General features: G+C 54.5%; 1 protein-coding gene and 1 long non-coding RNA gene across 5 annotated transcripts in view; both read right to left on the minus strand.

The window, feature by feature from the left end:
• Nucleotides 1–181: 181 nt before the first annotated feature.
• Nucleotides 182–5,837, minus strand: LOC140698736 (uncharacterized). Its single transcript, XR_012076621.1, has 3 exons — nucleotides 5,466–5,837; nucleotides 3,818–4,063; nucleotides 182–934 (listed from the first exon to the last, which is right to left on the minus strand). It is a non-coding gene; the product is annotated as an uncharacterized lncRNA (long non-coding RNA).
• A 2,508-nt stretch (nucleotides 5,838–8,345) lies between these two features.
• The window catches only part of PTPN5 (protein tyrosine phosphatase non-receptor type 5), a 57,074-nt gene continuing 43,100 nt past the window's right edge, over nucleotides 8,346–22,319 (minus strand). For all 4 annotated transcript variants that reach the window (XM_031681102.2, XM_015243614.3, XM_006209289.4 and 1 more), the window contains 11 exons: nucleotides 22,071–22,178; nucleotides 21,749–21,826; nucleotides 21,022–21,263; nucleotides 19,679–19,868; nucleotides 17,308–17,392; nucleotides 13,388–13,467; nucleotides 13,068–13,205; nucleotides 12,421–12,531; nucleotides 10,127–10,284; nucleotides 9,920–10,033; nucleotides 8,346–9,498 (listed from right to left, as the gene is read on the minus strand). In XM_031681102.2, the coding sequence (XP_031536962.1) occupies nucleotides 9,405–9,498; nucleotides 9,920–10,033; nucleotides 10,127–10,284; nucleotides 12,421–12,531; nucleotides 13,068–13,205; nucleotides 13,388–13,467; nucleotides 17,308–17,392; nucleotides 19,679–19,868; nucleotides 21,022–21,263; nucleotides 21,749–21,826; nucleotides 22,071–22,178 (1,398 nt within the window). In that variant the 3' untranslated portion in view covers nucleotides 8,346–9,404. The remainder of the gene's footprint in view (nucleotides 9,499–9,919; nucleotides 10,034–10,126; nucleotides 10,285–12,420; nucleotides 12,532–13,067; nucleotides 13,206–13,387; nucleotides 13,468–17,307; nucleotides 17,393–19,678; nucleotides 19,869–21,021; nucleotides 21,264–21,748; nucleotides 21,827–22,070; nucleotides 22,179–22,319) is intronic.

Below are 22,319 nucleotides of genomic sequence, written 5' to 3' on the forward strand. Positions count from 1 at the left end.
AGGGTGCAGTGTGGCCTCAGAGGAGGCGAAGGCAAGTCAAGGCCCAGTCAAAAGGGGACTAGTCACTCCCCATGTGGGTGGGTTTGGACCAAGCTCTCGGGGATTCAGGTTCTGTGTATCCCCATCACACAGCCAAGTCCATCTCCTCGGTCTTTGCTGTACACCATGGTCAGGCACAGGCAAGGGTGTGCTCAGTTTATTGTCCTGTCCTTTCACTGAATGTTTACATTGACAAGCACCACAGAGCAAACTGGGCCTCCCTCACTGGGACCACACAGAGGACAGGCCAAGAAGCTCCACATCTTCCTGATGCCTGGGCTGGGCTGGAGCTCACATAAGGTACTTTGATTTCTTCTGCAGACTCTCAGTGACAGATGCTAGAATTGACTTGTCAACTTTGTCTGAAAGAGCAAAGCAAGTATTTGTTGGTGTCATTGATGGTAAGGGAAACTCCATATCGCTGGACCTGCTGCAGTCACTGTGAAGGAACCAAGGGCTGGACCCTGCCTAGGATCTTCATTCCTCCCCAGCCCCAGTCTCCCAGGGTCAGCTGAGTGTATGGGGCCAAGAGTTATCAATTATGCAACACAATATTTGCCAGGAATTGTGCCAGGCACTTTTATGTACTATGTCATTTAATCCTCATACCAGCCTTAAGAAGTAGATGAGAAAACAGGCTCAGAGTGGCTCTCACATGGCTGGTCAGTGTTGGAGCCAGGGCCCTGGGCCCATGTGCTTCCAACCAGAATTAAGTTGTCAGGGAGCCCTCTAGCTGTGGAATGAAAGGTGGATGTCTCCCACAGTGCCTTCCCTGGCCTAGTTCTGTGACACAGTTCAGCAGCCACTTTGGAGGCATCATCTCAGTGCCAGACATTTAGCTGAGTACTTGAGAGACAGAGCAACAGGACATGGTCCTTTCCCCAGAGAACGCCATCTGTAACGACAAAAAAGGTCTGTAACCATAGAGACCATGGACATCCGAGAGTGCTATGGACACTTCAGAGAGTGGCAGATGATGAGGCTGAGACATAGATGGTAGGGGAGCCTGTTGATTGTGATTTTATCTAAAGGATCAAGGGAAAGCTAGGAGGGAGTTTAAGCAAAGGGGAGCAGCAAGGCAGGCCATCTTTTCATTTAGAGAGATCATGCTACTAGCTGAACTCTCCTGAAAATAGTACTGTGTGTAGGAAGAAATAAAGTATTTCCCCTACATGTGCACACAGGAGCAGAAACATGGCACACTGTGTGCAGAGGAAGGCCTCCACCAGGTTCCCTTTAGTCTTCCCCTCATTGGTGCCTCCCATCTACCCTTTTACTAGGCCAGTAGTTTTCAATCTTGGTTGTACATCAGAATCACTTGCAAATTTTGTAAACGTAAAGATTCATTCTGGAGCCCTGTCAGGGAGATTGTGATTGGTAAATCTGGTTTAGACCTGATCACTGGTATCTCTTTCAAATGCAAGTCTAGGTCTTCCAAGACTTGCAAACGAAGGCGCAGGTACGGTGCAGTCGTGGCCACGGAACACCGTGTGCGGCTTGAGCGGGGTCAGGAAGCGTGGCGCGCGGCGCCAGTCCTCCTGCTGGTACGGCTACAGCTTGGCGCTCAGGTCCCAGATAGCGCGGGCGGGACGCAGCGGGCGGTGAGCGCACCCCAAGGCCCCCACCTGCCGCGCGCCGGCTTGGAGCTGGAAAGGCGCCTGGGAGACCCAGCTCACGGACCCGCCTCCCCTTAACCTGGGTTAGGTTCCTACGCAAAGTCAACCCTTCGGCCCCAATTTTATACTAGTTCCTAAGGTTCCCCTTCGGCTACCCTCCCAAACCCCATGCCACTGCTGGGTTCCACGACCTAAACCAGGTCCGCAGGTTTTTGTGCTTTTCTAGACCCGAGATTCTGAGACTTCTTTCCGGCCGCCAGCTTCCCGGATCCGAGCTGTTACCCAGCTTTTAACTCCCATCCAGGGTCTCCCCAACATAATCCTAGCTTCCATGCTCTCTGCGCTCTCCAATTTAGTTTCTCATTTCAGGTTTCCCCAACGCTATCCCTACCCTTACTCCCCTCCCTCCTGGGTTTCTGGATGTCATCCCTGCTCCTTGATGATCCTCACCTACGTCAGCCGCCCTCATACCTCCCTCCAGCCCTCTCAACCCCGTCATCCCCGCCCCACAAGGGCACCTTTCCACCTCTACGTTAGTCCCACCCCTCAGACTACTATGAAGGAATCTCCTCCCTTAGGCCTCCAGACCTCTACTTCTCTCCCCAGGATCCTCACGATAACCCTTCTGCCTCAACGCTTGTAGTTGTCAGAATCATCTGAGGTCAGTGGCTCCAGCTGGATCAGGGTCAGGCCATTAGTAGGGGAGGTGGGGAGGGAACCACAGGGAGACTCTCTGTGAGATGGGAGAGGAGTGAGTGTTGGATGTGTATGTGTGCCAGGTAGCAGTGAGTGTATGTCTGAAGGCTGATTCTGCATTGCATTCTCCCCATTCGCTGTGAGGTCCTGGAAGACAGGGACTTCCTCTCAGTTGTAACTCTATCTGCAGTTTCTGGCACTGGGCTGAGTACTCCTTTATTTAACACTATTTACTCCTCTGTACCAGGCATTGGGCTGAGCCCCTGAGGAAACGGTGATGAAGAAGGCTGTCTTGGTGCCTGTAGAAGGGCACTTCCTTACCAGTGGACTCTCTGAAAGTGCTCACTGAATGAATGAGCTTGTATAAGGGGTGACCCCAGTAGGGGGACTCTGGGGCAGCTGTGTATGCTGGGGAAGGAGGTGACTGGGGCGGGTGGTGGTGGTGGTGCTGAGGGTCTAACAATGGGTCTTTGGGACAAGAAGGAAGTAACTTCCGTCTGTGGGGGAGAGGGGAGGCTCCTTGTCTTTCATAACGCAAAGTTGGGGCAGGACCAATTGGAACAGGAGTAATTATGGGCCTAGGTCTCCCAGTGACCCATCCTTCCCTTTCCTCAAAGGGTTTGGAGCCAGAGGCTGCAGAAGATGGTTAGACCTTAGGATGATTGGTCCTTGGCGTTGCTCTTCTGGAAGACTTCCCTGAAGAGTCCAGGAACCCTTCCCCTCACCCCTACTCTATAACTAGCCCCTTCCTCCGTCCCGGTCCCTCCTCCATTTAGCCTGGCCCCTCCCACCTCGGTCTCACCCCCTTCCAGCCACGCCCATATCTTTAGTCTCGAGTTCCTTTGGGGCTCATTCACCTTCTGGAACTTCTTTCCCTTCCATTTGGCCCTCCTCCTTGTTCTGGCCCTGCCCTAGCTCCGCCTTGCCCCGCCCCTAATTTTGGTCCGCTGCTCAATCTGGCAACGCCCTGGCTCCTGACAGCCTCTTTCCTGCCCCTTCTCTACGGTGACGATAGACCCTTTTCCCATCTCCCAGTTCTTGAGTCTCCGTTATGGCTCTCTGATCTGTGAGAGGACCAGCGGCCCATCCCAGGGGTCCTGGTGTCCGGCCTTATCCGTCACTGGATCTCATACCTTCAGTACGTATTCCTTGTTAACGCTGTCGTAGAATATCTTGGCAGACTCCTTGATGGGGATGTTGGGTTTGGGGTCCCCCTGCACCTGGGCTTGGAACACGGCTTTATCTCTTGCAGAGGGCACAGGATCCATTTTTGCCTCTTAGTCTCCAAGCTGCATCTTTTGCCTGCTCCCATCCCCGGGCAGGGGAGGGACCTTTGGTCGGGATCCGCCAGTGATTGTGTGCTGGGGGGACAATGATGGTGGTGGGGGTGTGTGTGGCAGCGGCTGGGGCATTGAGGAAGAAAAGGAAGCACCCAGGGGCCTGGGGAGACATGGGGAGCGACGCACCCTTGGGCGCAGTGACCAGGTGAGGCTTCTCCACGAAATCCGGGATGCTTTCACCCGCAAGGATGTTGGAACTCCGGGTCACCAAGCTGAAGAACTCTGAAGAGCTCGAGGACCTCCTCGTCACGACTTCCTCAGTGGCGGCAGGCGAAGGTCAGAATGGGCCAGGCGGAGCTTAACCCGGGATTGGTGGGCTGACCTTTTCTTGAGGGGATGGTGGAGCATTTAAGTCAGCCCGGGCAGGACCGGCTTTGGCCAAGAAGGGACATTAGAGTCGGTGGGTCAGTGTGTTATGGCAAGCTTCAATCACTAGGGGAGCCAACTTCCCACCACCCCTCAATGGCCAATCACCTTTATTGGGTCCAGGCCTTGAGTTCTACTTTTCTCTTTTTTCAGAAGGAAACTTTTCTGGGAATTTTATTGGTTTCTTGGGTGTCTTTCCTAGAAGATCTAGCCCCAGGTAGCATTAAATAGAGATCATAAGTTTCAAATATGCAGTGTGCAGACTGCAGCCGATTTCCAGATGATTTTTCATCTGACCTTTACAGTGTTTAAACAAAATGTAGCCTGACATCTAAAAATCGAGAGATTTCACATAAAAATTCAGACTTTGGGATTCTTAACACTGGACTCCTATTCCCACATGGCAACAATCAGTGGGAGGTGAATAGTAGCTGCCCCTTTAAATGGGCTACATCCTCTCCAGTGCACCTTAGCCTTTTTCCTGCATTTATGTTCCCTGCCTGGGCACTGTTGGCCAGTGATTTTCAAATCCAGCTACACATTAGGATCCCTGGAGAGCTTTTTAAAAACACACCCACCTGATTTAACCGTCTGAGGTGAGACTCCTGTACCACTATTTTTTTCACTCCTCTCTCCCCCGATCCCTACACTAAGATGTCTCTGGGCCACAGTCAGGGCTGCGAATTATTGCTATAATCACTTGAGTTTGCAACTTCTGGTCTTAAGTCCCAAGTGTTCCACTTCCTCTGCCTCACTGACCAGGAGGAATTGGCATAGAGTGTTTATCTGGCCTTGACCTCTGTCACAGAGGATTCTGAACGAAGGGCAATGACCAGGAGGATGGGTATTCAATGTCCTGGTCCCTGGCCATCTTTTAATCTCTTTCCTCTAGAGACATGATCAAAACAATCTGTTCTGCTCTGGGACCACTTCTCAGCTTTCCCTTGGATCTGCCCTCCCCTAAGTCTGGTCCCCAAAGGCTGAGAGCCTGGAGGCTCAAGTCACTTGTTCATGTGTTCATCTTCTCTCCACTGGCAGCTCCAAGTCTCCTTTTTCTTAAGTGGAGCAGGGCCAGCATTATTACTCAGAGGTAGATACAGAGGTAGATAAGGTTGCTACCTCCCAACTTCCTCCATGCCTGAAATTCTACCATTGGAGATTTGGGCATTTGCCTATGGCTCTGATCTCCCTAAGCAATTAAGAGGTCATTAATCACTCACACACACCATGCAATCGATTTTTCCTAAGCTGTTTCCCTGGAGATCAGATCAGTGAATGAGCATCCAGCTGGCTAAGCTTTACTGAAGCACAGATTAGAAGCACAGGTTGGGAAGGGTTGCTGGTGGTATCCTGGGCTCCTGAGGGGCTCAATAGGTATAAAGACTGGAGGAAGACAGGCTGCCTTTACCTGATTCCTGACCCCTCCTCCACTCTACTTGCCTCTCATGATCTTGATTGTCTGGGAGAAGGTCTGCACATGGGTGGTGGAGCTGGAGAACTCCATGGACATGTGTTCCGCAGCATCTGCTTGTGGTGAATGGTCGTCATGGTGACAGCAGGCATGGGCACTCACCTGGGAGGACCAGGGGGAGGATGAGGCCATGAAGAACAAGGAAGGGAGCGGGGGGGAGACTCAGAAATGCTCTTACATTTGTGTGTGTGTGTGTTGGGGTGGAGGAGGGACAGGACAGGTGGACACAAGGGGAGATGGCTGTGCACAGGAGAGGGTGAAGAGAGGTCAGGCAGCAAGCCTATTCTCTCTGGCCTCTCTTCTCTTCCCTTGGTGCCTCCCTTTTCTTGGTTGGCTAGAAGCCAAATGGGCCTGTCCCCCACTTATTAACCGCAAACCATTCCAAGTCCTTGGAGGGGGAGGAGTAGGGTTTAGACTTACCCCCGAACCCAGGAAGGCCCCGAGGGAATTGAGGATCCCTATTGATAGCTACATGGAATTAGTAGGGTGGTGCTGGATATTCCATCAGGAGGGAATGAAGTCAAACCTGAAAAGGAACTTCCTGACTAAGTCAAACTGGAGCGGGCCTTGAAAGGAAACTCCAGATCTTCTTGCAGGGCATCGGGGGAACGCTAAGATATATGACAGCACATTTCTACAGCTCTGCTTTTGTTTGTGACATGGTAAAGACAGAGGCTCAGTTTTGATTTCTTATACTTTTTTTTGAATCAGTAATTCAATCACAACATTAAAAAAAAACAATAATTAACATCTCTGTGAAGAGGCTCCCTCCCACTCCTAGGCCCCTCCATCACCCAACCCTCCCCAGCAGGTAACCACTTGTGGTCTCTAGGCTCCTTCTGGAGCTCCTTCATGCAAACATGAGTATGTTTTTGTCTTCTTCCCCTTGTTTACACAGAAGGTACCCCCCTTTCACTTGACACATCTTGGAGATCTTCCTGTCTCAGTTCATAAAATTTTCTCATTCTTGTTAACAGCTACACAGTATTCCGATGCATGGATGTACATGCCACCTTTTATTTAACCAAAGTGACAGTTTTTTTAAACCTCTATTTTAAGAGAAAGTGATGTCTGAGAGAAATAACCTGTCCAAGGTCACTCAGACTAGAGTTCTAGCTTCTTGACTCAAGTTCACTACCTTCCAGGGTGCCTCAAAGCCTTCTTCCCAGCCAGGAGGTTGGGGCTAAGCTTTACTCCCTCCTCTGCAATATACATCTGCCTGGTCTACTTTTCCCTCTGAGTTCTGAGACCAGTCCCCTGTCCCAGCTCCTGCTGTCCCTCTCTGGGCTCAGAAGGTAGCAGGCTATGCCCCTTTCTTGAGGGAAGAAAGAAGCCTTACCTTTGCATGACCAGTCTCTCTTAACCCCCGAACGCTGTGTCCACCACTCTGGAGGTGTAGCTGGTGCCTGGGCTGTAGACTGGCCAGTCTCCTTCCTCCTCTGCCCCAGCAGTGGAGCCACCAAGAGTCACTGGTTCCTTAAATGGTTCCTGGGGGCGATCCCTTACTCAGGCTCTGCAGCTGCCCCGGCTGGTTGGCACACGGCTTTGAGGGATGGGGGGCTGAGGCTGGGGCAGGGGCTGGAAGAAACAGGGTGGACCAGGCAGGTGGGAGGCTGAGGGTGGTGGTCCTGGGGTATTTTTCCTGTTCTGTTGTGCAGAGGTTTTGGCTCTTCATGCTGCCAGGTGGGACCTCTCTGAGCTGAAGGGCTCAGGGTAGAGTGTGCATGTGTCTGTCCAACAGGGCGTGGGGAGCAAAGCAACAGATCTGTGTTTTCCAAGGACTGGGAGCAGGTGAGCCGGGAAGAGGCTGGTGGGTCTGTCATTTTGCACAAATCCAGGGGGCACCATTCATGTCATGCTCTACATGTGGTACCTGCACAGCCTGAGTGGCCTCATGGGCCACCCTGGGAGAGGACAGGGACATGTTAGCTCTCCTCCCCCTCCTACAGCCCAACACCCTAATGTGGGCAGAAGGGTAGAAGGGCCCATCCTCCTGTTGGAGGGTGGGTGGAGAGCAGGACCCCAGCTACCCAAGCCACTCCCTGTTCTTTCCTCATTGTCTGTGGTATATCTTCATGCCCAGACCCTCGAACAGCCCACTCAAGGCTCTGCTACCTTGTAAGGACTTGCTGGTTGGTGAGCATCCCTGCCCAGGAGTGACCTCTTGTCCCAGAGTGACCCACACCTGTCAGCAAAGGCAGGAGAGCTACTTTTGCTGCGTCCCTGGGGGCTGGGGTAAGAATAGAGCAGGAGTGTCTAGGAGGCTCAGGATCTTTGCCTAGGGGCAGATTCCCAGGCTCCTTGGGTGGGGCTACTTTCAGCCCAGGACTTAACAAGGGAAATTGCTGGGCTGCAGCAGCTGTTGGGACCCACAAGCTAACAGAGGATAACTGGGCTGGCCAACAGGGAGGGGCCTGGGTGTGATCTGAATGTCCCCTTGCCCCAGCCTTGGCCTCTTTGGCCCATTTGTCAGAGAAGGTGGCCTGCCAGTCACTTTTCCTTCTCTAGAAGCCACCAACACCTGTCCTTGAAGCTTCCCATGGCCCCTGGCTCCTGGCTGGGTGGGAGGGTGAGGGTGTGTGAGAATCCCATCCAATGGACTTTGGCTGTTCAAAATCTGGATTCACTTCATACTCCTAATCTCCACAAGGGGGCAGTAGGGATCTTAAGGCCAGGCCTGGAGGCTGGGGTCGGGGGTGCGGCACTCATGTGTGAACCTGTTCTAGGAGGAGGGGCACTAGGAGGAGGGTACAGTGAGGCAAGGAGTGGAGGGGGAGGCAATCACATGGACCCAGGAGGCTAGTTTTGCTCAAAATGCTCCATTTATTGCTCTATTCAATGACCACGAGCAAATTATAAAAAGACACCAAATGTCTCTGTCTGCCGTGGAATAAATATTTAAAGTCAGCAATAAAAACACGTGGCTCCAAGATAACACATGTTGCCAAAGAGTCATGCACGCCCTGCTGATGGGCTCTCAACACACGCATGGACCCGGAACACACGCAGAGCTACACGGGGTGAGACTTCTGGGAGGGATATCCCACGGTGACATAGGAAAATGTTTCACACAGACCTGGGGCCGAGTCCCCACTCTACCCTCGGAGCTCCCTCTCTCCCACCAGGCTCCAGGTCCTCTGGGTTCACTGCCCCCATCCGTCCCCTTCCTCCCTGGCTGCTTCACAGGCTGGTCACTGCCTCCTGAGGGCATCCGATACTCAAAGGCTACCTTGGCCGTGGTCCTCCTCCCCTCCACCCCGACCCACAGACCTCTCCCCAGTGAGATCTCTTTGCAAACCCCTCAGGAGCTCCCCACGCCTGACCTCCAGGTCCTCAGGGGCCCCTGCCCATCCTGGTCCCAATAACTAAGGGCAAAGTGCAATCTGCCTGTTGGGAGGAGTGAGGCAGGCACCTCTGCCTGGGCTACTTAGGGGGTAGAGCTCATTACCCCTCTCCTGGGCCGAGGAGACACAGTGTCCGGTACAGATAGCAGAGATGGATGGACAGACGGAACACGCTGCAGCAGGACACGTGGAGTGCGGCACAGAAACGTTGTGGATCAAGTAGCAATGGAACCGTTGTTAAAAACTGAGGCCCCAGGTTGCAGAGTGTGGGTCAGGCCCTGGGGCCCCAGGCCTGGCCTGGCACATCCCTCCCCCATCCTGCCCCACTCCCCAATATGTACAGTAGAAGAGCTATGTTGGGGGGCAGGGGCCAGGCCAAGGCTGAGGAGGGGGAGCAGACTGAAGAGAAGGAAGCAGGAGAGGCAGGGACAGGGAGCAGGCCAGGCCGAGGCAGGGCCGTGGGTGTGGCCGGGATAAGGGCCCAGACTCAGGCTGGGTGATACCCAGAGGACCTCATGGGAGGAGGGTTTGGTCACTCTGGGGACTGGCAGGACAGCTGCTTCTCGTAGAGGCTCATGACGTGGTGCACAAACTGGTACTGCTCACACGTCTGGATCATGCCGCCCCTGCGCGGCAGAGACGCACAGTGGAGATAGGGTGGTAGGGGGATGGCTGCGGAGGCGCCCCAAACCCACAGAGTGCCAGTCATCTGTGAGGCACACCGGGGGCGGAGCCTTTGTGCAGCTTAGAGACCAAGCCTGGCCAGCCACGCCCCTCTGCCCCTTCCTGTCCCTCCCAGCTCTGGCATAGACAGCGGGGACACAGGTGACATATCCCACAAGTCTCAGCCCCTGCTCTTTCATCATCCATCAGCTGTTTCTCTCCCCTCTTCATCCAGCCACCAACTGGATGGAGCTCCTCTACCCATCTGCCCTCCCTACTTCCCGCCCGCAGGTCAGGCCCGCGCGGTGTGTCCTGCCCCTCACCCCACGCACACATCGTCTCTCTCTGCTGCCCCACGTGCCCCACCCCTGCCCACTGGCTGACCTGTCCTGACGGAGCTGGCACGTGGTCTTCAGGATGTCCACCACGCCCTCGTGCCGCAGCTGCTGGCAGCAGATGCTGGTGGCAATGAAGCAGCCAGTCCTCCCAATCCCTGCACTGAGGGCCAAGGGCACGGGTGGGTGAGGGGCAGGGCAGCCCAGGAGCGGGGGGGAGGCTGCCCGGCCCTAGTGGATTTCTGGGAGTACCCACCTGCAGTGCACAACGATGGGGGCGCAGCGGGGCCCCTCCTGCTGGGCTGCCTCCACCTCCCGCACCAGGTGCAGGAGTGGGGGGGCCCTATCTGGGGTCTTCTGGTCAGGCCAGGATGTGAACCAGTAATGCTTCAGGCCTCGCTCTTCCGTCCCACTCTGTCCAGGAGACAGAGGCCCAACCCAGATACATGTGAACGCTTGGAGCCCACAAACCAGCCCAGAGATGGAGGTGGGAGGAGGAACCACACAGGAGGGAGGACACAGGGAGTGGGACCCCAGGCCTCTGCCACCTACACCATGTTGCCCAGCAGCACCAGACAGAGGCCCGGAGCCAGTATGGCAGTGGGGGCTGGTCAGCAGCATCAGCACTGGTCTTCACACCAGTTCTGTCCCAGCAACTCCAGGACCATCCAAGAGAGGCGAGAAGTCCCTTCTCCAATTCACTGCTGTCTCTTGGTGACCCCTTAACAAACAGCCCAGTCACCCCCGGTCACATAGCCCAGAGCCCTGGGACTTCCTCTCATCTCAGTACACTTTCCTACCCACCCTCACCCTCTCCATGATCCCTTCTCCACCACCACCACCTCCACTTTGGCCTTTATCACCTCTGGACTGTGTGAGACCCTCCTTCCTCCTCCCTGACTGCCCCGTCTCCACACGGGTCAAAACTGTCTGTCTACAGCACATGTTGCTCTCCTGCGCAGAATACTTTGATGGCTCTCATTGCTGTCAGAAAAAACCCTACCCTCCCTAGTCTTCAGCCTGGCAAGTAAGACACACAGTACAGGGTGTACCCCTCCAGGCCCACCTCCTGCGAACTTGCACTGGATGCTCCCGCACTCCAAACTTCTGCATCCCCCGCCCCTTCCACGTACACACACACAGAGCTAGTCTATCTTTCATGCCCTTACTTTTACTTTCTCTCTGCCTGGAATGGTTCCCCGACTTGTTTGCCCCCTGGTGAACTCTTACTCATCCTTCAGAACCCCATTCAGTACTATTCCTTCCAGGAAGCCCTCCCTGAGCACCCTATTTGGCAGAGTATCCTTCCTCTGTGTTCTTACCTACTTCTAGCTCAGTACTTATCATTTTTATAGGTCCTCCTTGAGGAGAGAGTCCAGGCTTTGGACAGCTCTGTGTTCCCAGTACCCAACCCAGAACCAGGCTCAGGACAGGCTACTTGTAAAGGTTTATGGACAGAAGTAAATACCCCCAAACCCTAAGCTGTCCCAGTTCTTCCCTAACCAGTCCCACTGCAGTGAGAAGATGAGGCAGCCCCCACCTCACCCCAGCTTCTCTTTTAGGGGAAATAGGAAGCTGGCTCCTTGGGCCCCTGGGTTACCTGGCCGTGATAGCTACCATGGACTCTGCCCGGCACCTCCTCACCCTTTCTGCCCTCCAGCAAGCCTGTATCTTGGAGGTACTTAGGTGGACACTGCCCTGCAGGGGCTGAGTTCTCCCTGACACCCCATCCGGCACCTTTTGCAGTGGGAGAGGGCGGTTCAGAGGAACAAGTCTCAGGCCCTTGATATCCTATCCAGACCCTGTGGGTGCCAGCAACAGTGGACCTCCTAGGCTGTTTCTGGATAGGATGTCAGCTTCCTGGTGCCCAGCTCACCTCTTCCAGCCTTTGGAGTTATTATAGTGGCTCCACTGTCCTCAAACATGGGTCATCACATTTCTCAAAAACAGAACCTACTAATTCTCCTGACTCCAAAGGAACAATCTCCTTTATTCTAAGCCTGGAAGAAAAATCTTCAGGGTGGGAGGATACCTCCCCCTACTCTTCTGGGCTGTTTTATATTGCTCATATTTTGTATGCCTTCTTTTTCTTTTCTTTTTTCTTTTTCTGTAACCACTATCTCCCTGTGCAACCCAAATGCAGCAGGGAGTGCCTTCCCTCTGGTGGAAAGATTCGGTACTACAGGACAAAGCCCAGCATCCCAGGTGAAGGGATGTTTCTAGGCAGGATCTCAGAGCTCCGTTATACAGACAGTTCAGGAGGCTGCTGAAGCCCCCTAATCGAGACAGTCCTGGACTTGGGTGCATTTGAAGCAGATCTGGGAGGTATTATGAATGGCAGTGTAGACAGAGAGAGCCCCCAACAACATGAAATGCAACAGAGGGTTTGGTTCCACCTCTGGTCCCCAAGTCCATTCACCCCTCCCTCCCGCATCCCTGCTTATCAGCAAATCCTGGGAGTTACCCATAACTTGATTTCAGCTATTGGACCCTGTAAGCTGTGGAGTCCCCCTTCTTCCCAGCCCAGCCCAGCCCAGCCCCAGGCCTCACCCTGAGGGCGATGAGTCGGAGCCGGTAATCCTCAGTGTGGATAACTTTCCGCACAGTGATCTCGACGCCATCATACACCACCCGTTCCTCTGGCCAATACTCGGTGCACTTCTGCAGGGGCCCAGATCAGGCTGCGATACACACCCAGTGCCCCAACCATACTCTCCCCAATGCCCCTCCCGGGCCAGGGGGGAGAGAGATAAAAGGGCAGTAGGTTTGCAGTTAGATTGTTCAAATCTCAGCTTCATAACCTGTACATTACTTCTCTTTTTTGAGTCTCAGTTTCCCCACCTGGAAAATGGAAGTAATACCCATTTTGAAGGTCTTTTATGGGGGTTCAACTAAATGGGCCATGATGGGTACAGAAGTAGCCAGCATCAGCCTGGCAGGCTGGGTGGCAGCAGAACATTTTGTTTAAGATGATGGGCCCTGGAGGTGGAGAAGCCAGTGCCAGGCTCTGCCTCTGACTACCTGTGTGGCCCTGAGCAGCTGACTTAACCTCACTGAGACTCACATTTCTTCACCTTGGCAGGCGGTGAGGTGAACATACCCACCTCACAAGACTGCTGTAAGGATTAACATGGAAACAAGATGCTTAGCGTTGGGCACAAAGCAGCAAACACTTGGTAGGACATAGGGGCGCCTACCTCGTTCATCTCTTCGATGTTGGTGATCATGACAATGATGGGCGTGTGTTCCTGCCACACCATGCGCCAGAAGTCGCCGACCGTGCTGACAATGGGTCCCTGAGTGGCGATGTACGCCTTCTCTTCCCCACCATAGCCCTGTGGCCAGCCAAGTCCAGGCTGTGAGGGCCAGATGCTGTGTCCCCGGGCCCAGTCCCCACACTCAGACTCTTCCCAGGGGCTGCCAGGAGCCGCACCGGCTCAGGGACCAGTCTAGAGGTTGGATCCCGTTGGCTTGGTCCTCCCTTTCAGGGAGAGGCCATCAGGATGGGGCTACATACCCGGATGTAGTTAGCGTTGATGTAGGAACTCAGAGGGTCTTCGGGGTCTGGTGAGGTCAGACACACTCTGCTGTGAGGGTCTGGGGTGGGGGAGACAGGTGAGGCTGGGAGTTGACATGTGCAGTCCGTCTGGTGTAGGGCCCACTTTGGCCCATTTCAGGCTACCCACATTTCTTCTGGGACTCTTCAGATTCCTTCTTCCTCCACCCAGGAGCAAAACACTGACCCATCTGTGGCCCACTCAAGCAGATGGGGGCCCAGGATGAAGAGGAGGGTACAGAGAGAGGCCCTGAGTCTTTACCTCTGTAGCATCGATGCCTGCCCTTGCCTGTGCCCCTTAAGCTGCCCTGTCCTCACTGTGCCTCATGTTCGAGAGAGGAGAAAGCTAAGTCAATAAGAGGTTCCCTAGCGTATACATATCCTGGATGGCAGGGCCAGCAAGCATTTGAGAATACACTGTCCTCAATGTGATGTGTAAGCTCGTACAGCACATGGTCTAAGCCTCAGTTTTCCTATCTGTAATATGGGGGTAAAGATGCCTACTTCCTAGAACTATTGGGAAGATAAGTGAGGAAACAGACGTGGAAGTGCTATGTAAACTGGGAAGCACTTTATAACTAAGATTTGGGCAGGAAGCTGAGAGAACACATTACAATGAAAGAATAAAGAAAGGCTTCCACATCGGAGATGAGACTGTAGGGTATCAGAGCAGACCTACAGGTGCACAAAGGGTTCCCCCATCCCCAGTCTATTAACATGTCGAATCCCAAAGAAGCAGAGACCCCTAACGTCCTGCTCTTCCCTCTGGAGTAGGATCTGTCTTCTTCCAGCCAGAGCCTCCGGGGACTGAGTCCTCTGTCAGCCTGCAGAGGCTGGGACTGAGACGGGAGGCTGGGCTGGCCCGGATGCTGGGGCCCAGGGCTCTGCTCTAGCTTTGTCTCCCACTCGCTGTCCTCTGCCTTCTCTGGGCCTCGGGTTCTCTCCTGTGTAGGGAGGGCTGGACGAAAGGTACTCCCAGTGTGCCCCATATGGGGCTCTCAAAGGCAGTGTGAGGGAGCGGTCAGGAGCCTCCACCATCGACCAGCGAGGCTGGGTTCAAGTCCTGGCAGTGTCAGTGCAGCCATTTACTAGTCCCCCTGTGCCTTCTAGGTCAACTGGGAGCACTCCTCCCATCACAAACTCACTCATCTTGAAAACGTGCAAGAGTGAATGTCAGTGAGTCCTTGGACCAGCAGTGCAGCCCAGCCACAGTGAACGCTACACAGCCCGTCACTGCTGTTATTATCGCCATCGTTGCAAGTCTTACTCCAAGTCAACAGGCCAAAAGAAGGATCCCAGACCTGGCAGGTGAAATGGGAGGTGACAGGCACAAGCCCCCCCCCCAGCCCTTTCACGCCCCAGCCCCAGTGCCTGAGGTTTTGGCAGATGATCTGGGGATGGGGGTGGAGGGGGTGGGCAGCTTTGTGGAGAGGGGTGTGGAGGAGTGTCAGGAGTGTGGAAGAGCGAGGGTAAACAGGAGGGGGGCTCTGTGTGACCAGTAGGAGAGAGAAGCTGCGGGGACCACCTCCCTTCTCGTGCTGCCTGCCCAGATGAGGAGCCAGAGGTAGGCACCATCCCCCCTGGCCAGGTGCCAGGGCCTTTGATGGCGATGGTTCTATTGACCCTACTGAGCACAGACTCTGAGCCGAACACTGTGCCTGAGAGTGGGGATCCCAGATCAGCAAGGCCAGGTCCTGTCCCCAGGTCAAGCAGTGGGTGGCCTGTGAGCACTGGGGCAGAGGGAACAGACGGGACTTGGCTTGGATGGAAGAAGGGGGCACCTGGTCTGGGTCTGAAGGACCAGTAGGAGGAGGAGTAGAGAGCATTGCTCTGTCTGACTCAAGTGTACAGGGCAAGGTGGGGGTTGGGGAGAGATGAGGCTGGAGAGGAACCAGCTGACAAAGGGTCTTGTAAACCATGCTTATAAGGCTGGACATCAACCCGAGGACTGCAGGGTAACAGTGAGAGGAGAATGACTCAGTTACTTTTCTGTGGTGCTTCATTTTGGTGACAATGGTAGAAGATGGACAAGAGGAGAGAATGTGGGAGTCAGGAAACCAGTTAGGAGATTACTGCAATGATCCAAGGAAGAAGTATCAGGGGTCAGAGGGCCGCCCTGCCCTTCACAACTCCAGGGGGCATCATGGCAACGCAGTCCACGTAAATGGCACCCCTGGAACTGTGCAACATGGGAAGCCAATCCCCAAAAGGGCATTTGGCAGGGAGGATGGAGAGGGACGTGCTACATTTGAGGGATATTCATTCATTCATTTTTTCACTCATTCATTCATCTTTTCACTCATTGATTCATCCATCTTGATGCAGAATGTCTGTCATGTGTTAGGCACTATTTTGGCACTTGGGACTCAGTGGCAAAATGAACAGAAATTGCCCCCCAGTCGTTTTCTCCTCAATGCTGCCTGCTGGGTGACTGGTCACTCTGTACTGGGACTGTCCACAGATCTGTCTCCCCCACTAGACTGTGAGCTCCCTGTGCTCAGAGTCTGTGTCTCAGTCATGTCTGAATTCCCTGGCCCTGGTCACAGGCTCAGGAAACATGTGCCGAATGAATGAGAAAGCAAACCTCGGGGTGTCATGGATCTAAGGGGGGCTCTGCCACCCACCCCAACCTGGTCTCTTGAGGGCACAGTGTCAATTCTTGCTGGCCACAGAGAAGATTGTCTGTTGGACTCAGGAGCCTGGAGGTTCAGGGCATGGTTGGAGGCTGGATTTCTTTCAGGAATCCTGTGGGGACCAGATGGAATGATGGCCTGGCTCCTACACTCCCCCAGTGGCCATTCTGAGGGGACAGCAAAGCTCTATGTTGCGGGGTGCTGGAGCCCTTCCCTCCAGGTGGGACTGGGTGGGTGGAAGGCGGCAAGAGGAGGGAAGAGGTGTACAGCCCTGAATATTGCATCCTGGCCTTAAATGGTGCTTTGTTTAACTGGAACTACCTAGATACTGTGTAACCATGGCAACCACAAGTCGATATTTTTAAAGTTAAAAATAAGTCATGACATCTTACATGTTGTTGGAGATGCTGATGGCAGAACTGCTTTTTTAAAGCCTCGTTACTCCATAAACTGAGTGGAGTAGGTTTGCGGGGATTTGCTTTCAACAAACCACTTCGCAGGTTAGCCCTGGGGCCTGGGGCCAGAACTTGGCAGGGGTGACAGGCAGATAGGGGCCTGATAAAAGTTACCTGAAAATGACACCCCCTGGGCTGAAAGAGGAGTATCAGGTCACCTGGTCTAACCACACCCAAAGGGGAAAAATCCCTATCAGACCTTCCAGAGGATTGCTCATGCAGTCTTGCTTGAATACGTTCATTGATGGGGAGCTTACTATCTTGACAGGCAGTTCATTCCCTCATGGGGTGGCTCTGCCTGTTAGAGGACTCACAATCTGGCCAAACTGATCTCAAGGTAGACAAAAGAGCCCAACTCTGGGGCCACAGAGGCCGGGTTTGAAACTCAGTTTTGAACATCTTAGCTGTGTGACAGAGAATGAGTCACTTAACCTCCCTGAGCCTTAATTTCCTCTCTTTAAAATCTGCCCACTCTGCAGGGACAAAGGATGCAAAACCCTTTTCAGTCACCATGCACTGACAGCAGCTGCTGTCATCACCACTTCTCTCTGGGTTTCCACAGAGCTCAGTACAAGGCTTGGCTGGGGCAAGGGTCTGGAGAGTGCTATGTGAAGGGATGAAGTGTCCTCTGCCCCCTAAAGGGGGTGTTTCCCTTCACTGGGCACCTGCACTCTCCATCCCTTCTCCTCATGACTCCAGAGGCCCAGACCTGGGGTTAAGGCCTTACTCAGGGTGAAGGGTCACCCAGGTAAGGGTGTGCCCATCCCCATTCCCTGGGGCAGCCAGTACTCACTGGGAAGAATGGTTTTGTAGCGGTTCTTCCGCACCAGCCCAGGGATGTCATACTCCTTCGGATCCACAAAGTTCATGGGGATTTCCTGAAGGAGGAGGACACAGGGGTGTGAGAAGCTGTGGGCTGGCTTGAGTGCATGCATTCACTCAACAAACACTCACTATTGAGTGAGTGCACGTACAAAGCATCTAGAATAGTCCTGGTGTATGCTGAGTGCATAACAGATGTTATTATCACTGTTTACTGAGAGCCAGCCTGGCGCATAGGAGACACTCAGTAAATGGTTGATGAGCAAAGGAAAACAGGAAAAAAGTGACCTGGCCAATCACTGCCTCCTTCTGCACTCCCTGTGCTGTAGCCACACCGAGCAGCTGTGCTGATCCGTGCTCCTACCCTAGGTGTCCCCACCCCAGGACCTTGGGTTGTGTTGCTCACTCGGTGGTGATATCCACCCTGTCCTCATCATCTTGTGTTCTGTCCATTGTAAATGCCACTTCCTCCAAGAAGCCTTCCCTGATTCTCCAGTAGGAAAGGAGCCTCCTCCTGGGCTCTCAGGGTTGTATTTGCACCTCCCAATCACTCTCCATGTCAAAAGCTCCAAGTCTGAACTTCTCAGTCTGGAATGGGAGGTCTTCTTGAATCTGGCCTTTCTTTACTGCCAGCTGCTCTCAAGAGACCCTCCCTCCGGTTGTGCCGGTCTTTTCCCTGTGGCCAAACTGTCCTTCTCCGTCTAGCCTCCAGGTCCCAGATCATGGCATTCCACCTGTGGGGAGCACTCGTATCACCCTTCTTCATCTCCCCAAATCCTTCCTAGACTTTGGCCCCTCCCCTAGGTCTTCTGGGACGACTCCCGGGCCTGTCTTCTCTCCACCTCCCCTCCCTCTGTCCCCATGCTGTAGCACCTGACTATATGTGGTTTTACAGCGTTTACTGTTTTTGGACACACTAAGTATGCGCCATGTACAACAAGGATCATAATACGCTCCATCTAGGGTGGTTGGGAGAATCAAAAGAAGAAAAACCATGTGCAGAAGCGTCCATGGAGTGGGTGTGGGGGCCGCGTTCTTTTTATCTGGACAAAATCGATATTGATGTACTGAACAGGAGATGCTAAGAGGATGCAGGCCCCTTCCTGCAGGGGAGGTGTGGCCATGGGAACTCAGAGAGGGAGCTGAGATTGGGTGGTCAAGGAAGGCTTCCTAGAGGCCTCCAGGGTGGGGGATTACGGGGGGTGGGCGGGCCCAGTTTGCAGTGAATGGTCCCTGCAAGGATGAGGACACACGGCTGAAAAAGGAGGATCTGGCTAGCTCAACTCAGGTAAGGCAGGCTGAGCAGTGTTCTGGAAAATTTGGAGCGGTGGGTCCGAGGGTGATGGAGGGCTTCCCAGAGGGGTGACCCATCTAGTCCAGGTAGGGAGCAGAGCGGCCTGGGGCGAGGGGGGCTGTGAGGCAGGCACATGGGCTCCCCATCCCCCTGGTTTCTTCCTGCAGGGACACTCCCCCAGTGCTTGCAGTCTCCCGCCCATTCCTGCCCACAGAAGTGGGCAAGTTACGTGATGAGTGTGTTTGATGGAGGAACTGGGCTTTTGGGCCACAGCCCCTTCCTTCCTCCTTCTCTCCCGGCCCCTCTACCAAGAAAGAGTTAGAGGGCACCCAGATGGGGTGGGGCCAGTGATGTGTCAGCACCCCGGGGTGAGTGGAAAGTTTGTTCATTCTGGCGGTTGAAAGCTCACTACTGCTACGTAGGTAATCCTCACGTTAAACCCAGCCTTAATCAAAAAGAAACACAGGTGCTATTGTGATCTTCCACGCCTTAGCTCTTAACTGGTTGATTGCTCAGGCAGGTAAAACAGTGGTGTCATTTATTGGGGCCCTCAAAGCCCAACAGGAGGCAGCTGGAGGCTGTGGCAGAAGTCTAGAGGGGAGGTGATCAGGACCACCTTATGCTGGAGCCGCAGAATTGGAGAGATTTCAAAGGAAGACTAACAATGTTTGGTGATGTCAGGCAGGGAGAGGGTAGGCAAATGGGAGAGTCAGAAGAGAAGGCTTTCTATGGCTTTCAGAACACAGTCCTGGACGATAAAGACTTGGGAGTGCTGCAAACACTAATCACCCGATGGGCGCTTTGCACATGTTCTGCATCTCTTGAATCCTTGCCACGTCCCTATTTTTTTTATTCCCATTTCCAGATGAGAAGCTGAGGCCCAGAGGGGAAGCAGCTTGCCCAAGATAGTGGGAGAGCTGAGAACGAAATCATGTTCCTCCCTCAGATGCTGAGCTTGGGGTCCCCTGCTCCACTGCCTTGCTAGTAGGGGGTTGATGTGAACAGAAAGGGCTGCTCCCCTGTTGGGTAGCAGCTCAGGGAGACTCACAAAGAATTCTGCCTGCAGCAGGAAGGGGTCCAGGGCCTTCTCATGAAGCTCCTCGGCCTGGAGGATGCGGGAGGCGCTGAGCAGGTACTCACGGGCCGACTCCTCGCGTGGGGACATGAGATAGCCGAAGCCCTCTTCATTGCAGCCTGGCGTGCACATGTCCAGGGTCAGGGAGACGTTGGAGCCCCTCCTGGAAGGACCGTGAAAGGGGGAGTGAGTTACAGAGGCAGAAGGGCCATGAATGAGGGGCCTTGGAGCAGGAATATGAGGGAGGGAGAGATGGAGGTGGGAACCAGGTGGGCTCCAGGAAGAGGAGTGGGGGCGACATCACTCCTGACACATGGGTCAAGAGTCTCAGCTGGGAGGCTTAGGCCTGTCTCCCGCCTCCTGCTGCCTGCGGTGGAGCAGCAAACTGAGCGCCCAGGGCCAAAGGTTCCACGCAAGGCAACCTCAACAGAGCCCTTCCCTGCACTCTCCTGCCATTGCTGCAGGCAGTCCCTAGCCAAGGCCCAGGGAAGCTCAGAGACGGTAGAGCCTAGAGCAGAGAAGCAGGGCTCAACCCTCTGCATCCCAGCCTGGGGCCTGGCAGTCTGCAAGGACGTCTCATCCAGGAGAAGCCAGGGGAAGGCAGGGTCCCAGGGGCAGCACAGTGGCAGCAGGGATGAGCAAAATGAGCGAACTCTACTGTGCTCAGTGTCTAATGGCCAGAACAGGAAAGCCCTGATTGTACAGAAGGGAAACTGAGTCCCACAGAGGAGACAAAAACTGCCCAAGCTCGCACTGGGAGCGGGTGGCAGAGCTGAAGCAAAAGCCTAGGTTTTCTGACTTCTTGTCTAGTGCTCCTCATATGACATCACGTGGGCAACTCATGTGATGATGTGGCTTACCAAGCCAGGCTCTGGAAAGGGGGTGTCGACACCTCCCAGTGCATGCTCTGCGGGATACTATGAGACACTATACAAGTAGGGTTCTGTGGTCAGATGACTTTGAGGAATGCCACTTACAACCCTTGTTGATCTACAATGAACACAAGCATGTTAAAGGCCCTGACAAGTCCTGCAGGAAAGAAACCTACCCAAACCAAGGGGTGTATGCTCGAGTGTGCACATGTGTACACCCGTGTACGCCTATGTGCTCGTGTGCAGAAACAATATTTCTTAGCATGCACCTAGGGGCATTCTGATTTACATGAATCAGACCCGAAAAGCATGTGTCTACACTGGCTGGGCAATGAGTGCAGCTCTGTCCTGGACACTGGGAGTCAGAGTCAGGCATCTGTCCTTCTGATCAGGAGCTGAGAGCTCCAGGGTCCATAAAACCCACCCCTCCTCCACCCCTCCCACCTCTCCTGCAGACCCATGGACTTGACGGTCAGTGAGGCGGGGTCAGCCTCAGGCTTGATGTCCATCACGCAGTCAAACACAGGCGTCTCAGGGACGGGGTCCAGGTCCAGGAAGTCATCCTCGACCTTCTCCTCCATCCACTCCGAGTAGGTGAAGGAAGGCTGACGGCTCACCGACTGGCGCCTGTCCTCGGGGGGCAGTGTGGTGGGTGGCTCTGGGGGAGCCCTCAGGAGGTGCCACACCTAGTTGGAGGCATATGGCATCATGGACCTAGGACCGTGCCGGCAGCCCCCAGGGTGATGGGGTGCCCACGGGACTGGACCCCATGCCCCTCATGTTGTCTGGAGCAGCCTTGCTCTCCTGGGAGCTGTCTGCATGGCACTGCCCCTCACCTAGACGGGAGGCTCCAACCCCCACCATGTCCTCCCGGCCCCCTCCCTCCCAACCCTCAGTTTCTTGTGGACTGAAGCCTTCTCGGTGGGGTAGAGGGTTCCTACTTTGGTCTTCTCCCTGCCTCAGCCCCTCTCTCCAGCTGAGAATACTGCAAACCAATTTTGAGAAAGAAAGTGTCTCTCCTCGCGGGCTGGGCACACTGGTGGAAAGAGACAGGTACCCTATCCTCAGCCCTACCCAGAACATCTAGCCTGTACGTCAGATGGGAGCAGCTGGGGACTGGGAATCAGGGTCAGAGGAGGGGAGCACCGAGGTCGATCAAGAAGAGCCTTACCAGGGTGGTGACAAGGACTACAGCCAGAGAGACCAGCAGCAGACTGGGGATGTCCCAAGTCCTAATGCCCAGCCAGGCCTGGGGAACACCAGACAAACAGGTCAGCGTGACTGATGAGGGGTGGGCAGAGTTCTCATCTGTTTCAACAGGGACAAAATCAAGGCTCTGAAAACTCTGGACTTGGTCTGGGTGGAGGACAGGGAGAAGCACTTCGGGGGCCTGGAAGTATCTTGCGAACACAAAGAAGCCCCATGCAGGTGTTGGTGGGACTGGAGGCCCCCAGGCACTCCCTCCTACCCTGGGGCTCCTTGAGCTTACTCACCGAGGGTCGCAGCTGCTCCAGGAGGGTGAGCCCAGAGGAAACCAGGTCCGTGGTGTTCTGTGACCAGATGGTGCCGTAGCCGCTGAGCCAGAGCATCCCGCAGGCGAGCTGGGGCGGGGTGGGGGTGGGGGCAGTGCACTGAGTTCGGAGCCTGGGCTCCTCGTCCCCATGTTCCCCCCACAAGGCCACCTTCGGCCTCAGCCTGGCCCCCAGGGTCCAGATTGTGCAGCTGAGGGAAGGGCCCAGGAA

The sequence above is a fragment of the Vicugna pacos genome, chromosome 10, assembly GCF_048564905.1.
Source record: "Vicugna pacos chromosome 10, VicPac4, whole genome shotgun sequence".
Classification (NCBI taxonomy): Eukaryota; Metazoa; Chordata; class Mammalia; order Artiodactyla; family Camelidae; genus Vicugna; species Vicugna pacos.